The sequence below is a fragment of the Varanus komodoensis genome, unplaced genomic scaffold (genome assembly GCF_004798865.1).
Source record: "Varanus komodoensis strain SLA01 unplaced genomic scaffold, ASM479886v1 scaffold109, whole genome shotgun sequence".
Taxonomy (NCBI): Eukaryota; Metazoa; Chordata; class Lepidosauria; order Squamata; family Varanidae; genus Varanus; species Varanus komodoensis.
Window position 1 is genome coordinate 53,158 of NW_025335313.1, and position 18,502 is coordinate 71,659.

Consider the following 18,502-nt stretch of genomic DNA (forward strand, 5'->3'; position numbering starts at 1 on the left):
GTCTTAAATTTCAGATACAACAGGCTTATGTACTATATAAATTTAACATTAGAAAGTCTTATCTGACAATTACATTTGAAACAAATTTCCTGTCATATATAAGATGTATCAATACTATGTTTCACAAATGCAAATAATTCACACAGTTAAATTGGATATATAAGCACATTTAGGACACATTGAATATATTATACTATACAGGTAAGTGCCTATTTGCCTTCCATTTAAATTAAGCATATTATGGCTAATAATTCATCAATTAAGTTATATCTGAACTTAAACAATATTAACCTGCATCTTGTAGCTCACGAATTGTGCTTTTAATCACAAAATCTGGTTGCTTAAACAAGAATTCACTGAAAGGGTGAAAAAAAATACTTAAAAACCCAAATAAAATGTATCTCTTAATCTTGTTTATTCATGGCTTACATCCAATATAGTATGCATTCTAATGAAAAATGCTAGCAAAAGAAAAGGCATATTTTATGTTCACATAGAAACTTAGGAATATTTTTTTGTCTTGAGTAGTTTATTTAATACAATTTTCTTACCATCCTTTCAGAAGTATTCTCAGGGGTCTTACAGAGTTCCTATTTGTGAGAGTGCCAAGAAGCCATTAAGAAATTTGATAAATGCAAGGTAAATTATAATTTCAAAAGATTTGTTTAGGCAGCAAGTTTCCTTTCCACATATCCAGTGTGATTATTCAACCTTTTTTTAAAGGAGTACCTATCCTATTTGTAAACTGCTTTTTAAACTTTCTTCACTTTCAAAAGTTGTTTAGTTTACCACAGGGCATTAGAAACTGCTGTTGGAGAAAAGGGCAAGGCTTTAGCCCCCTTGGACACAGAGAACAGAATTTTTTGTTAGTGTCCTGCATTTAGGAATATATTAAGTTTCTACTAGTAGTTTGAACAAATACTTTTATTTTCTGCCTTAAATGTATCTAGATGATTTATATTTTATTAACTATTCATACAGGTGGGAATAACTTGAACATGGGAAGCCAACGGATGTAGCTCTCAAAGTTGGTTACACTGAATGGGTTCAGACCACACGATAACTCAGTTGATACATGGGTTATTGTGTGGTCTGAACCTAGCCAAGATAATAAACCACAGTGAACAAACCACAGTTCGCAACTCAACAAAAACCCGTTTCAAGAAACCATACTCAACCTTTGAGTGAATAAAGGTGTCTAAAGTGAACAATTGTCTAAAGTGAAACAATGCTCACTGGGACTTACAGGCACAACACATGCCATAGTACACCCCGTAACCACTACAGGAAGAGGCCTTCCCACTCCGTTCTCCTGAGTGCAGAGAGGCTGGACTATAGCTGACAGAGCAGGCATAGAACCTTTCTCTACTAAACAACCTTTACTTTGATACAGTAACATTTTCAAGCAAATTATATCTACCCCAACTGAGTTACGCTACACCTACTGTTGTCCCTAGGTATGGCCCCTACAAGATACACCATTGTTGTTGTTGTTAGTTGCGAAGTCATGTCCAACCCATCATGACCCCATGGACAACAGATACACCATTGCAGCCCCTTTAAAGAAGTATTCTGTCCACTCCATTTCCTTGAGGAGGAGCTACTCCATAACAGGGCAGGGAACTGTGGTCCTCACCCCACTAATCTCCCTTGGCTTCTAACTATATAGACTACAGAGTTATGTGCTGGTTAAAGAAATCTGTCCTAGTGGCTGAAGATTTTACTGCAGCCTTCAACCACACATATACATTAAAATATTGTGTTATAACTCTGAAGTACACAAACCTAGGGTCCCCTTACTGTGCCTGCTGAATTTTAGGTTTCTAGGTCTTAGCATGATGAAAGTGACAAATAAGCAAACACACATCATCCAGAATTACAACAGATAAAGCATACCAGAATACATTCATATCAGTGCAAGTACTGATAACTAGACCATAAAGTTAGGCTACTTTATCAGATATTTTGTGTTTTTACATAAATACCCAACTAAGTATTAACTGTTTGTACCTTATAAGGCTGGCAACAATAAGAAACTATGTTTATGTATATTTCAGTCAGCAAATAACAGATTCTGCTCTTAACATTCCATTAATACTATGTTTCCACAAATTCAGCTCAAAACAAACATTGATAAATACTTCAGAAGCACTGGAATGGTCTCTCAGACCAATTCTGTACTTCATGTAGCAAACCACTGCTGTTATAGTGGTTGTATCTCCCAGCAGACATGTGAAGTGCAGAATATTCCTATATCTATAAGCTCCTGTACAAACATATCTGAGAATTCTTACTGAGCAAAAGCTCCCTAGCAGGTGTACAGTGCTATATAAAGAGACAAAGATAGTTTCCATGATTTTAAGTTTCCTGCAGTTAACATCAGCAGTAATTGTGTCAGCCATGTCCTCAATCTAAAACTTTCCAAAATTACTTATATTATTAAAATTATTAAAATTTTAATAATTACACTTATTTGTGTTAGCTTTGAAGCATACATTTTATAATCTCCACTTCTTTGCATTTATATCTTGGAATATGCACAGCTTCCTTGACTTTGACAAGATAATTATTAAATATATGTCTATCCAGTAAAAACATTGCTTACTAATTTGAGCGCTGAATCCACACTTAGCCAAGCTTTGAGAAGATGCATTTATAAATCAGTGAGACCTAATTTAGTCATTAGTAACTTAAACCCCATAGGTTTCAGTTGGTCTCCTCTAAACACTAGTAAGACTAGATCCAGCACAATACTACTGAAACCTATCCTGAAAATCTGATTTATACATATGATTAAAAAGTAGCAATATTACTTTGTTTGTGGAATCATAGATATAGTACCTGGTTTGAACATCAGATTTACTAGAACCACAAATAGAGCTTTTATTTCTAATATGGACTTGATTTATGTGGTCTGTTCTCGTTTTATCAGCTGAATGAAAAAAGCTGTGTTCACGTTGACTGTCTGAAGCATCTGTTAGATTCTTGGCAGGATTTAATTGTTTATTCTTGGAGAAACCATTTACAAATTCAGAAATGATCAACTTATCGGACATAGAATTTGGTAGTAGCTGTTTCATTTTTCTATATGTCATGCCATTATTGCTGGTTTGCTTGCTTGTGCATGCTTGAGGATGGTTTGACGTAGTCTGTAGAATCTCCTCCTGGGAAATATCCTCATCTAGTATTTGTCTTCTCACTTGCCCCTGTGTTTTAAAAAGAAAAAAAAAGAAATACAAAAGGGCATAACAAAAATCATATCAATTTTTACAGAAATGTCAATACAGATATGTTAGGGTTAACTTGATCATGTGAATTAAATGGGACAAGATGTGCAAACTGTTTGCTTCCAGCTTGGTCCAATAATCTGTCACACTGGAATTGTTATGGGTCTAGTAACCTTCTTCAAGTAGCCAAAAACCAGTGAATTGTAGAAATATGGCAACTAAAAGGGAGTCAGGCAAGGAAGTACTGACTAACATGAGAAAGGGAATATATTGGGATTTTTAAACAAAAAATGCAGCAAACAACTGTATTGCAGACAGCAATACAGAAGTACCAGTAATCTGGTACAGAAATACCAGAATACAAAGAAAATACTATTTATCTAATGATACTTGGGAAACATTTATAGTAAAAATATTTCTAAGCAATATACAAAAGCACAGTATAAAATCAGTTACATATAGTATATTATTACTGTACACAGAAAAAATGAGCCTGTTTGCATATAGCAACAAATTTGCCAGATCGCATGCTGTGAATATGCAACATTCAGTCAGCCTGATCCTTAAACTGCTTAACTAATTAACCTACAATATACTGCCCATTACTTTTGAAAACAGAAAATAACCTCATGATGATCATTTTCAAGGTCTGTTATTCTGTATAAAATTTCTTTTGCTTTGTTCCAGTAGTCTTCAAGGATTATCTCTTTGCTCCACTGATCCACCTCCAACTGTCCTCCATCATTCAGTTTTAATGACTTTTCATTTAGTTTCAATGACTTTTCAGCTTTACAGAAAAAGACAGAATAAAAAATGAATTATAAAACCAGAAACACATATCATCCTGCATGTAAAACCCTTAAGTGTGGCACAATGTAAGATATGTTTTGTTTTATTGTACAGTGGTACCTTGGCTCACGAACGCCTCAGTTCACGACCAAATCAGGTTGCGAACAAAAATTTCAGAAAAATTCTGCCTCAGTTCGTGAACTCTGCATTGGGTGACAACCACGATCGTGGCCATGTTGCCGCACGAACACGATCACGCCCATCTTCCCCGCAGGAGCATGAGGGCAATCGCGCCCATCTTCGCCGCACAAGCACGAGGGCGATCGCGCCTGTATTCCCTGCACGAGCGCAAGCGCACAATTATGGTTTGGACTCTCCCTCCAAACAATAACCCCCCCACCTAGGTTAGTGTGCTCTACTGTACTGTATTTTGTTGTTCTTTGTTACTTTGTTTCAAATTTTTGTGATTTAAAAAGTATTTACAGAATAGATTAACCTTATTTACATTGAACCTTATGGGGAAATTTGACTTGGCTCGCAACCAATTTGAGTTGCGACCAGAGTTGTAGAACAGATTAGGTTCATGAGCCAAAATACCACTGTATTTATTAATCTTTCTGCTCATATATAGTCCCAAGCATGATCTTTCCTCATGAGATTTCTGGGAAAGCTGGAAACAAAAAATGACCAAATGAATTACTGGAGGAAGAAAAGATTTTGATTATGTCTAACTTAGCATTTGAGGGCAATGGTAGCTTTCTAAATGCTCCTATTTTTCTTCCTAACCATATAGATTCATTATTCACTGACAGTGTGATCTGTGAAAACATATGTGAGAATAAGGGTCTTGTGCATTTTCACCACTGGACAAAGGAGGACTAGTAGGTCAGTAGAATACCATTAAAAAAGAATCTAATTCTTTATTGACATGTAAAACTATCTAAACATCCAAAATAAAGGATTTGTTTATTAGTAATTTTTTCTTTAACACTTTAAATTGAGTCATCTTACCAAAATTATTGTCTCTTTTAATGGATTTTATTGTTTAGCTGAAAGTTTAACATATCACTATTAAGTCCCTCATGCAACAGTTATAAGACATAGTACACAATGTTATTTGTGGATTATCTCACTACCCAACATCATTTTCCAATACATTCTTGCATGGTAAAATGCTCCACAAATAAATGTGTTTATGATGTTGAAGGTTTCACAATACTCAACCAGAAAAAAACTTTCACAGGGGAAATCTTTGTTCCTTTCAGTATATGTTTGCTATTCACTTGTACATACAGAATAATCAACCCAATATCTGTTCCCCTTATAAACTAATATTTTTCTCTTCCATCTGAAACAATACAAATTTTCAAATCAATTAATGATTATTGGAAAAATTAGAAACTGGGAAAGTATAACCTTAGGTAATCCATTATTATTATTATAGAAAACTAACATTTTTGGTGTTGTTGTTGTTGCTAGTTGCGAAGTCATGTCCAACCCATTGCGACCCCATGGAAAACATTCCTCCAGGCCTTCCTGTCCTTCACCATCCCCCGGAGTCCACTTAAGCTGACACCAACTGCTTCAGTGGCTCCATCTAGCCACCCCATTCTCTGCCGTCCCCTTCTTCTTTTGCCATCTATTGTTCCCAGCATTAGACTCTTCTCCAGGGAGTCCTTCCTTCTCATTAGGTGGCCAAAGTATTTGAGTTTCATCTTCAGTATATGGCCTTCTAAAGGGCAGTCAGGATTGATCTCCTCTAATTTTTGGTGTAGTGGGATATTTTTCTAGCCAGAATAAAAAATCTGCTCCTAGTGAATGTACCAACCACCACTGAAACGAAACTGCATTGCTAATCAACACAACTGTTTAAACACACCAATGGGAAGACAGGGGGCATATCTCCAGAGAATGAACCTGTTTCTCATAGATATTCTTTTCATTAAAAAAAACAAAACACCTTCCCAGGACATTTTTGTGGCAACCCACAGATGGGGGAGGAGGAATTTATCTCTAGAGAACTTAGGCCTGTTTCCCATAGATCAGTTTTCTTTGAAAAAACTCATATGCATTGTTATACCCATATGTTACCAAAAAAAGCAGGTCGCTTACCTGTAACTGATGTTCTTCGAGTGGCCATCTGTGCAGTCACACATATGGGTGCTGTGCCTGCACAGTGCCTTTGGCCGGAAGATTGCCAGCTAACGGTTTTTGGCGGGAAGCTCCGCTCCCCCTCCCCCCATGGCCTATAAAGAGCGGAGCGTCCGCCATTTTGTTCAGTCTTTGCGACCGAACATGCACCCCCTCGTGGAAAAATTTGTAATTTGAGATAGGGAAATAGAGGGTCGGTACCATGAAAAAAGGGAACCTTCGGTACCGATAGATGTATCCACTCACCGACACCAAGCGGGGCCGGCAGGTGGGTTGTGTGACTGCACAGATAGCCACTCGAAGAACATCAGTTACAGGTAAGCAACCTGCTTTTCTTCGTTGTGGCCTCTGTGCATCACACATATGGGTAGATTAACAAGCTTACCATAAAGGAGGAGGGAAGGTGTCCTCAGTGAAGAACAGACGAAAGAATGGCTCTGCCAAAGGAGCAATCCCGTCAATCCCGAACATCGAGACGGTAATGTCTGGTGAAGGTGCAAGGGTTCGCCCAAGTGGCAGCTCGGCATACATCATCAAGTGAGACCCCGGATGCAAAGGTGGACAAGGTTGCAACGGCCCTAGTGGAATGGCCTCGAGGGACTGAAGGCAAATCGATCTTAGCTAGCTGGTAAGATGATAGTGTGGACTATCCATTTGGAAAGTCTCTGTGACGTGACTGGATCGCCCTGATCTCTAGTGGAATACTTAATGAACAGTTTATTTGAACATTGAATAGACTCAGTCCTCGATCTGTAAAAGGCTAAGCAACGGGCTAAGCAACGCCGAACACCAAGTGAATGCAAAGATCTCTCTAGTGGAGTCGACGGTGACGGGAAAAAGGCAGGTAACACAGTATCTTACCCCATATGAAAAGGTGTAGCCACTTTAGGCAGGAAAGACGGGTCGAGGCGTAAAACGACCTTCTCCCTGTGAAAGTTCAAATAAGGAAGGTCTATGCGGAGAGCGCAAAGTTCACTGGCCCTTCAGGCTGAAGTGACCGCCACGAAAAAAGCTGTCTTCCATGAAACCAGGCGCAGATCCACTGTTGCCAATGGTTCAAAGGGGGCTTTCGTAAGGGCTTGTAGAACGACAGAAAGACTCCAGGTAGGCATTACTGGCCTGATTGATGGGTTAAGATTATATAGTCCCTTAAGAAATCTCTTGACGATAGGTTGAGAAAAGAGGGGTGATCCGTCAACTAAGCCACGATAGTGGGCTATTGCTGCCGTATATACTTTAACAGACAACGGCTTTAATCCAGAATAGTGCAGTTCCAATAGGAACTGAAGGATGTGATGTACAGATGACATGAATGGAGAGAACAAACGAGACTCGGCAAAAGTGGAAAACCGTTTCCATTTAGCCGCGTATGATTTCCTTGTGGACGGCTTTAAGGCACAATTGATGATATGTTGGATATCAAGGTGAAAAGCTGTCGAATTCGATGGGTCATATTTTGAATCCAATGGTACAGAATGAACAAAGGAAGAGGAAGAGGAAGCGCCAGAGTGATTGGATTCGACAACTGGATTCAATTCAGCTGAAGTTGTCGTCGGTACCGGGGGGACAATGGTAGTCATCGGATTCACCACACTGTTAGATTCAATGAGAGCAAATCCGGGTGGCGAAGCACACCGTCCTGCTGAATTATAAGGTAAGGAAGCAATGGTAGATGAAGATATTCCCTGTGAAAGATGTCTAGTAGTGTTGCAAACCAAGCTTGGCGTGGCCACCAAGGGGCAACTAGTATCCCCGATGCTTGGTCGTGCACTATTTTCGCTATGACCCGCATCATAAGAGGGATCGGGGGGAAGGCATAAAAGAACATGTTGTTCCATGGGATCATGAAAGCGTCCCCTAAGGATGTGTGTCCGATTCCCGCTCTCGAGCAGTAAGCATTGCACACCCTGTTCTGTTGGGTGGCGAATAAGTCCACGACAGGAAACCCCCAGTGCTGGAAAAGATGGTTGCGTGTGCGAGGATCTAGCTCCCATTCGTGAGAGGTGAACATGTGCCTGCTGAGAAGATCTGCCTGCACATTGTCCGCATCAGCGAGGTGAACAGCCATCAGCGTGATGTCTCTCGGAATGCACCAGTCCCAAATTTCATGGAAAGTCTGGCCAGAGTCGGTGACTTCGTTCCCCCCTGCTTGTTCAGATAGAAGACGGTAGCTACATTGTCCGAGGTTATCTGAACGACCCGATGTTGAAGAATGTCCTCGAAAGAGCGCAGGGCTTTGAGTACTGCCAATAGCTCAAGGAAGTTGATATGATTCGTGGATTCTCGACGATTCCACATGCCTTGGGTATATAGGCCGGAGCATATCGCTCCCCATCGCAGGAGAGATACGTCAGTACCGAGGGTTATCGAAGGAGGCCATGCTCTGAAGGGCACTCCAACAGTCAGATTGGCTGGTACTGACCACCAAAGTAGAGAATGGAGTACGGAAGATGGGATTCGAATCAACTTCGACAGTGGGTCTCTCTGAGGATGGTACACCTTGTTGAAGAGAAGTTGTAGCGGACGGAGCAGAAGCCTGGCGTGCGGAACTACAGCAACCGAGGAAGCCATATGGCCCAGGATCCTCTGGATGGACTTCACCGGGACCATCCCATCTCATCGCATTCGATGGATGTGGCGAGCAAGAGTCTGTTGTCTGTCCCAGTGAAGGAAGGCTTTCTCCAACGTCGAATCCAAGCGGGCTCCAATGAAGGTAAGCGTCTGCGTCGGAAGAAGAGAAGATTTCTCGGTATTAATGAGTAGGCCTAGGTCATCCAATAAGGCACAGGTTGTACGGATAGACGCAAGGAGTCCCTCCCTAGACTGGGACACTAACAGCCAGTCGTCAAGGTATGGGTAAATCTGTATGCCTTGGAGGCATAGGAAAGCACAGACAGGGGCCATACATTTGGTAAATACCCTCAGAGCCGTGGCCAGTCCAAACGACAAAACTGTAAACTCATAGAGATGGGGTGCAACAGCAAAACGAAGGAAACGCCTATAACTTGGATGGATTGAAATGTGGAAATAGGCGTCCTTCAAGTCCAGTGAGGCAAACCAATCCTCCTTCCTTAGCAACGGCAAGATGTTTTGAAGGGTGGTCATCCAAAACTTTTTTGGTACAATAAATTGATTCAGGTTACACAAGTCCAAAATTGGATGTAAACCCATCCCGCTTCGGGACTGTAAAGTATCTGGAATAGAATCCATGAAGTCCGTCAGATGGGAATACTTGACGAATCGTTCCTTTACGAAGAAGTTGATGTATTTTGTCAAGCAATACCGGCAAACATGATGTAAACCGGATCGGACTCGATGGAGGAACGATGTCGAATTCTATCTGATAGCCGTGCTGAACGATGGACAATACCCACCGATCAGATGTGATGGACTCCCAAATGGGGAGTCGGCTTCGGAGCCGATCCCCAGATGAGAGGGGGGTGGGTATAGAAGGAATTTGAGGAATGGTTCACCAGTCCTGTCAACACTGCCTCCTGTCATTGAAACGGTGGCGGCCTTGTTGGTAGCGTTGTTGGGGCTGCGGACGGCGGCGCTGCTGTTGTTGCTGCTGACAGTGCTGGGGCTGTTGTCTTGGCTGGTAAGACTGCCTGTAAGATGAGCGATTCCATGACCACTTACATCTGGTCTGGGTCTGTATCTCCATCCTGCGTGCTGCCATCCGGGATTCGTGCAGCTTTTTTAGTTTGTGGTCGGTGCGGGAATGGAAAAGCCCGGACCCATCAAGGGGCATTTCCTCTATACGGTGCTTGGTTTCCTCCGGAAAGTTGCAGTTTCTAAGCCAGGTGTGTCTCCGGAGTGAAACGGCACCGACCAAGGCCCTCGAGTCTGTGTCCACGTGGTGCCTGGCTGTGGAAAACCGCTGAACAACGACCTGCATTGCTTCCTTGATAAGGACCTTAGCCAGGTCACCCTGGTGGTCCGGGAGAGTTGAGGAAACGTTGTGGAGGCGCTGCATGATGAAGTACTGGTACCTCGTCAACGTCGCCTCGTAATTTGAGATCCGCAGCCCCAGGCCTGAAGCAGCGTAGACTCGCCTAGCCAGGGAGTCGATCTTTCGACCCTCCTTGTCTCGTGGTGCCGTGTGCCCTCTTGCCTCTCTGCCTTGGGAGGACTCCACTACGACCAAGTTCGGCTTGGGGTGGCGGAGGAGGAAGGGGATGTCCTCCTCCCGAACCCGGTACATAGATTCGTACCTCCTGGACGTAGGCTGAGGGTGGGAGGGCAAGTCCCAGGGCTGCGTCATCGCTTGCTGAAGGGTGGTTATGAGCAGCAGGACGATCAATGTCAACTGCTCTCCGCGGACGACGTCGTAGAACTTGTCCGTTGTCGGTCCTGGACGCTGGACGGCATTGATGTCGAGGGACTGGACAAGTCTGGACATCAGCTCCGCGAAGGAGACATGAGATTCGTCCAGTGACACAGGACCCTGGGATGTCACGGCGATGTCTGGGGAGGTTGAGTTGACCTCCAAATCATCAGAATCGGCACTGTAGTATGGTGGAGCCGATGACAAAGTCTCCGCTGGAGAAAAAGAGCGGCTGCTTCCATCCCAAGGGGATCGTGGAGATACATGTCTCGGGTCCGAGGGATGTGGTCGGTCGCAAGATGGTGGAGAGGACCAACGCCAAGGAGCGGGGTAATATCCTACGCAGAGTGGATCACACCTGGTATGATAGTAGAGGCGACGCCATCCCTCCGAACGTTGCTCCACGGAGCGGCTCCTCCGGCTCCCAGGCGGGGACATCCCTACATCCACCTTCACAGTGGCCGTGGGCATGGGTGTAGGCGACCTAGCCCTAGGGGGAGAGTCCTGAATTTCCCCATCAGAAATCGAGCCCCTCTGCAGAGTTGGAAGGGCCGCAGATGGGAGGTCAGCCACGCGGCGCGGGGACCCTTGAGGGGTAACCCGCATAGCCTCCTGAAGAACCAGGTCGGGTGGAGTCGGTACCGTGAGCACCGCCAGTACCGAGGGTGTCATCAAATCCGAATCCTGGTGACGAGGACGCTCCGAGTCCCTCGGTTTTTTGGAAGGCTTGGTGACTTTCTCCTTCCTGGCCTTCTTATGGCCTGCTGACTTATCGGGTTCGGCATGCTTCCGCTTCTCATGCTTCTTTTTGGGGGAAGCAGAGGAAGCCACCGTAGCAGACACACCTTCGTCCGAAGGGCGTGAAGGTGGGGCTACTGAAGCAGAGCCAGGCTTTGGAGCAGAAAGCAACGGGTTGGACTGCATGAGAGCCCGATCCCAAAGGAGCCTCCAGAGGCGGTTTTCACAATTCTTCCTGGCCTGCTTGGAGAAGGCCAGGCAGTGGGCACATTTATCGGTACTATGCCCCTCGCCCAGAGGAGGCATAGGTCATGCGGGTCAGTTGGTGACATTTTTGACCTGCACTCCGCGCATTTGCAGAAAGCCGCTCGCTGTGCCATTGCAGAAAAAGGAAGAAGAGAGAGAGAGTGCAGAGGATAAGTATATATTTTTGTTTTTGTTTTTTTTAGATAGATCGAAAGAAGGTAGAATGATAGAGAAAAAAGTACAGGAACTATATGAAGCAGAGATAGTTAACTAACAGGAATAAGGAGAAAAAAACGGGACTATAGAACTGGAACAATCGAGAAGAAAAGGCTAACGAGTAACAGTCAGAGCGAAAGTCGAAAGCGGCACGAGGCACAGCGAATGGCGGTCGCAAAGACTGAACAAAATGGCGGATGCTCCGCTCTTTATAGACCACGGGGGGAGGGGGAGCGATGCTTCCCGCCAAAAACTGTTAGCTGGCAATCTTCCGGCCAAAGGCACTGCGCAGGCGCAACACCCATATGTGTGATGCACAGAGGCCACGACAAAGAACACTTCAAATGTAAATCACTTTTTTGCCCTAAATGTTTTTTGTTTGTTTCTTTCTTTCCAGCAAATAAATTCTTAAACAGTGTGTGGTTGAATTTCAGGGACATTATGCAAGTAATATTAGTAGTATGCTAAAGAGGACGATGCTGTAGGATTGGACAAATTCATGGAAGAGAAAGCTATCAATGGCTATTAGTCCTTATGGCTATGTGTGCTGCCTCTGGTATCAGAGGCAATATGCCTGTGTATAGCAGTTGCTGGGGAATTTGGTAAGAATGGCACTTTTGCACTCATATCCTGTTTGTGGGATCTTGTAGGAAGCTAAGTGGGCACTGTGTGAACAGAATGCTGGACTACATGGACTACTGTTCTAATCTAACATGGCTCTTATGTTCTTTTCTACTCTTCTGTAAATTCTGCACCAAAAATTGCATTTGGTTTTGCTCTTTAGGCTGTCAATAGCAGAATTAAGTGAAATACTGCTTCCAGTGAAATTGTTATACACCAGTTCCATGTCTCTACGTCATGGCAGCTATGCCATGGGGTACCACAGGGCTCCATTCTATCCCCTCTGCTATTTAACATCTATATGAAACCGCTGGGAGAGGTCATCAGGAGGTGTGGGCTGCGGAATCATCAATACGCTGATGATACCCAGCTTTACCTCTCGTTCTCCACTAATCCAGGTGAGGCAGTGGCTGTGCTGAACCGGTGCTTGGCCGAGGTAAGGGAATGGATGAGGGCCAATAAACTGAAACTCAACCCAGACAAGACGGAGGTCCTGTTGGTTGGCGGATCGGGTTTCGGAGAGGGTGGATTTGACCTGGTCCTGAATGGTGCAACAATCCCTCTTAGGGATAAGGTCTGCAGCTTAGGAATACTCCTCGACCCGGAGCTTTCTTTGGAAGCTCAGGTGACAGCGGTAGCGAGGAACACCTTCCTTCTGCTTCGGCTGATTAATCAGCTGCGCCCCTACCTGGAGTACGACTGCCTGGCGACGGTGACACACGCGCTGGTGACTTCCCGCCTAGACTTCTGTAACGCGCTTTACGTGGGGCTTCCCCTGAAGACAGTCCGAACACTTCAATTGGTGCAAAATAGAGCTGCCAGGTTGCTGACGGGGATGGGGCGTTATGCTCACATGACTCCAGTCCTCCGTCAGCTTCATTGGCTTCCCATTGAAGCCCGGGCCCAATTCAAGGTGTTGATTATGACCTATAAAGCCCTAAACGGCTTGGGTCCTGGCTACCTGAACGAGCGCTTACGTCCGTATATGCCCGACCACCCTTTGAGATCTGCGGGAGAGTCCCTTCTCCGGGAACCCTCCATGAAAGAAATTAGGAGAGTAAGAACCCGGAGGAGGGCTTTCTCTGCGGTGGCGCCCAACCTATGGAATTCACTCCCCAAAGAGGTCCGCCTGGCACCGTCGTGACTGGTTTTTCGGCGGCAGGTAAAGACCTTTTTATTTAAACATCATTTCAATTGTTAAAACATATGATCTGGCCAGGGCAACTTCTTCTTCCTTCTCTTTCTCCTCCTATATTTTTATTTTATACTGATAATTTTAATGTTATATTTGTAAATCAATGTATTTTTTGTATTTTTATATTTAATGGTAATTTATTATGTACTATTGTATTTCAATGTATTTTATCATGTTGTAAGCCGCCCCGAGGTTTCGGCAAGGGGCGGCATAGAAATGTTATAATAATAATACTAAGTTTCTTAAAATTTCCCAAGTACCTCCAAATGTTATGACTGACCTAGGTTAGTGAAAAGGCAACTATTCTTAAATAAATGTAGTTATATTTTACTTGATTTCCTTTATTATGACATCATGATAATTGGGATAAAATTTACAGACTGCCAGCCCACTTCTAATTTACATAGGTTTCCCAGACTAATCACCTAAACCCAAACCTCAGTCACCATGTGACTGTTGGGAGTGAGGAAAATGGCTGCTTTGGCTGCACCTTCTCAAGGGCTGCTGGCTGGTCTCCAGAAGACTCAGAAACAGAAGAATGAGAGGTGCAGGAGGGGACCTGAGAACAAGGGCCATCCCAGACACTGCGATGAGAGAAGCAGAAATGCTTATCTCAAAACCAGTCTCCCAAGATAGGTAGGCAGTCCCTGGGAATAATCAAGATGTAGTCGGTGCGAGGGCCCTTGCAGCAGGGAAGTTTCTCAGACACAGATGCAGGGGGCACAGCTCTTGATCCCATAAGGCATCATCAGCAGAAGAGGGTATCCAATTAGAGGATGCAGGGAGGAATTATGTCCATTTTTATGCAGGGAGGACATATACCCATTTTCAGAAAGCCCTTTCCAAAAGGGATCAGGGCCAGTCATGCTCATAAGGGGAGTTCCTAGAAATGAATACTAGAATGGACTCAACAAACTGCTCTGTGTATCCTCAGAGATTCATTATTGGTGTTTGTGCATCTGGAAAATGCTTTGGTCAATAAGAACATTTTGCAGGAAAGGTTTCTGGCTTTGAATCTGTGAAGGGAAGAACTCTAGCTTATGACAGTGATTAAACAAGAGCCTAAATACAAGTCTGCCTTATAAAGCATTAAAAGCAGAAGTCAATGTAATGATAATCTTACTGATAATGTAATCATAATCTTACTGATAATCTGTTTACAGTTTTGCAGCACAAAGGTAACAGCCTTGTGAAGTTCTTCATCCTGTGATTCTGTTAGTGCTTGGATCATAATTGGAAGGCCCTTGTCCTTAACCAGAGTATACTGATTTTCCTCTAAAAAGAAGCATTAATCCCAATAAAATATATTTGTCCAAACTGTAGGGTTCATTAATACTATTTCACAAGGTCTTTGGAAGTAAAAGCAATAGATTTGCAATGAAATAGCAGTGCAAGTTATTTTCATATCTGTGGTTAAAAATCCTACTGAATGCCTTTCTCCCTCCTTGACAATAAATCAGTAACAATGATAAATTAAATCATTAACCAATGTTTGCCTTTCCATGACAATCAGCTGGCCGAGATGACCCCTCACTCTATCTAATAGCAGGGCCAACCATGAAATAGGGAGGCAACATAATCCCCAGTAGGCAGTTAATAATTCACTCCAAGAACTGTGCATATACAAGTGAGTCTTCAAACAGATGTGCAACAGACAAAAATGTGCTACTGGAACCAAGATAAAACTCACACGTCTCACATGTCATCTGTTTCACCAATGTATCAGTATGGTTCTACAATCTGAGCAAATCAATGCCCAACTGCAATTCATATTTATAGTTAAATGATGAGTCATAAGGAAGACCCAATTAATTTAGCAGGACTTATTCTCAGATAAAATAGATTACAGCCTAAATAGTGTATACTTAAAAGCAGTGCTTTTTTTTTTTTTTTTTTGGTCTAGAACGCACTGGAACAGAGTTCCGGCACCTTTTTTCAATGGATTTCCCAAGTTTTAAAAGTAACTTGAAAATTTGATGTTTGGTCCATGTGGATTTGAATCGCCCTGTCGAGCATAGCAAGTTGGTGGCAAAATCATTAACACAGTGCATGTGGGCTGCTTGTGTGTCAAGTCCGATGCATGCATACTTCGTTCGCACTGGTTGTGATGGCGCTGCTCGGCTTGTGATTGGTCGTGTGGTCGTGCACTGAGTGCTTACTGAGGGCAGCAACCATTATGGTTCGTTACACAACTGACGTGTTGTGTGTGTACCATGATTGACTACGTGCGAAAGGTAAATAATTTCTTTATTTTAAAAAAACGGTGAATTGAAAATCTTTTTTAAATTTTTACTGTAAAAGTGTGACCCCAAATTTAAAAATGAAAAAAATTACTAATTACTTCTCAACCACCAGTCCTGCTAATAAAAAGGCCAGAATATTAACAGACACAACAACAGAACACATAGATATGAACAGCAGGGAGAGAAGTCAAGAAGATCTGTCGGACGAGAATTGGACAAAACTCTGGAATTCACTATGAACATTTGCCTTAAATACAATAAATTAATGTTAAGAACTGAATATATAATGTTTTAAATAAAAGATTAACATGATGTGAGTTCTGGCACCTTTTTTCTTACAAAAAAAAGCACTGCTTAAAAGTAATATAGAACTACACAAAGTTTTAATAGGGAAGAGGCGATACACATGTTTTACTGGGCATCTAACAAGAGCACATTTACTTTGCTTTATGTTTCACTATCTCATTTGAGTGAAAGTCAAAGCATGGCTGTTAAAATCAATCACAGATGACTTCAGCAACATCAGTTTTGGTAATTCATGGCTAATTATCAGATAGAATAATAGTGCATTGGTATTCCTATGCAATCTATACCTAAAGCATTTAATATGTTTAATTTTAAAATGACAGAAAAAGAATCCTACCACATCCTTCTGTACAATGTCCAAGCGTAAGTATAATGCTAAACTGTTCTTCTGTATCCAAAATGTTACAGGAAAGCAGTCTCAGTAGATTTGGTACAATATTATATTTGGACAAGCTAACTGCAATTGCAGCTATTGGTATAGAATAGAAAAATGTTCATTAAGCATGAAATACAATATAATATAAAATAGTTCTTTTTAGGGTACCTGCTACATCTTTTCTTCTAACCATCTCACATATTCACCTAACTTCAGGCTCTAAGCATAGGAAATATGAAGTGTGTGTGGAACAGAAACACAACTGAACAGATTAAAATGTGCTGCCTCTCATATTCTTTGCAGAATCTTAATCTATCTTAAATTATTTTAATGCAGTTTACAGTATAATAAAAAGTTAATAAACAAGGGCAGATCCTGGCAATATGACTAAATATTAGTCTAAGAACATCTCATTCTGTAGGGATGTATAAGCCTGACTTGTGCCTAGAAAAATAGATGATAGTTAGACAGGAAGATATGCTTGCAGAACACAAATTGTAGCTATCAAGTTATTAAAAGGTATTTGACTCTGTCCACTCACAGTTATCAGCAATACAGGCATCCAAGGTTTTTGTCACCACAACTGCAAGTTTTGTGCTTGAAAAATTTCCAGATGAATTGTCTATCAATTTAACAAGAAGCTCATCCAAAACAGCCAATCCACCAATGGAATAAAAAAAATGCTGTATACTTGCTTGAAGAAACAAAGAAAAATCGTAAGAATGCCACCCATACTCCTTTGCTTTAAGCCAAATATCTCCGGGCTTAGTCAATTGATTTTTGGGGGGAAATCTTTTGCAGCAAAAAAAAACAAAAACAAAAACAAACCCCCCCTTCTGTAGTTATTAAAATGAAGCTAGCCATGATTACCAACACCTTAAATTGGGCCCAGACTTCTATTTTTAGCCAGTGTAGATGGTAAACGACCCGTGTTATGTGTGCATATCTAACTGGACCAACTGAAGTATCTGGACCTTCTTCAAGGGGAGCCACATGTAGAGCATGTTACAGTAGTCCAATTGGGAAGTTCAGGTGCCCGATGAAATCTTTTCTTTTTCAATGCACCCATGGCTCTACTTAAACTATTTATATGGCAGCAATAGTTTTCATTTAATTAATTTTAACTATATATATATATATATATATATAGTTAAAATTATAGTTATAATTATAGTTATTATGTATAATATATAATATTATATATATATATATAGTTTTATTTTGTCTATTTATTATAGTATTTTAATTGCATTATTTTATTAATGTTATTATCAACATTTCATTATCATGGCCATCCAGAGAGCATTATGCTAATGGGTGGCTTTTACACAAGTGTAATAAATAAGTAATTAATTTGACATCACATGGGACTAGAACTGTACACAGTTGGACTCCATTCGACTACTCACAGTACATGACTTCTTGAGGCAATGGGTTGCACCAAAGCTCATTCAGGCATGTCAAAGTGAAGAGCTACTCAGTGCTAGTTTGTTTTTGTTGACTTAACTTTTCTGCCACAATAAAAATATCTTGCATTTCTACCATGCTAACTATCTTGTTTACATCAAGCAGTCACATTGCCAATTAAATCCAGGTTGTAACACAACAAAATGTGGAAAAGTCACAGGTAAGAAGGTGAATAATTCTGCAACCATAACTCAGGTCTGTTTTTATTCCTCAAAAATACCATAAACCTGAATTCCCTGGTGTTCAGACTAAGGTTATGATAACATAGGTGGTAGCAGCTGTTCACTATTTAAGAAGGCAGCACCATTCCACCTGTTTTACCTTGCAAATGAAAGCATGTGTCCCATCTTCACTGTAATAATAAATGTATGATGATACCCAGAAAAGGGAGATGCCAACTCAGTCTGGCATAGAAAACATCTACCCTCTCTTTACAGAAATACCTAGATCCACTGCAATTTCTAGAATGTGAAGGCAATTGTACCACAGTATAAGATAGCCATCTTATGGTCATTGGTGAGACTATAGGATTTTTATACAGGATATATAGGACTATAGGAATTTTCAGTGTCCCCTTAGAAGTGCTACAACTCTAAGAAA

At 41.9% G+C, this 18,502-nt stretch overlaps 1 protein-coding gene across 8 annotated transcripts in view; it reads right to left on the minus strand.

Annotated features, from left to right (window-relative positions):
* The window catches only part of TERB1 (telomere repeat binding bouquet formation protein 1), a 33,098-nt gene that overhangs the window by 8,493 nt on the left and 6,103 nt on the right, over positions 1 to 18,502 (minus strand). For 6 of the 8 annotated variants that reach the window (XM_044419787.1, XM_044419789.1, XM_044419788.1 and 3 more), the window contains 4 exons: positions 16,977 to 17,129; positions 3,854 to 4,014; positions 2,842 to 3,206; positions 292 to 356 (listed from right to left, as the gene is read on the minus strand). In XM_044419787.1, the coding sequence (XP_044275722.1) occupies positions 292 to 356; positions 2,842 to 3,206; positions 3,854 to 4,014; positions 16,977 to 17,129 (744 nt within the window). Of the gene's footprint in view, positions 1 to 291; positions 357 to 2,841; positions 3,207 to 3,853; positions 4,015 to 14,656; positions 14,786 to 16,396; positions 16,529 to 16,976; positions 17,130 to 18,502 lie in introns of all 8 variants that reach the window. The other 2 variants (XM_044419793.1, XM_044419791.1) reach the window with 2 other exon arrangements.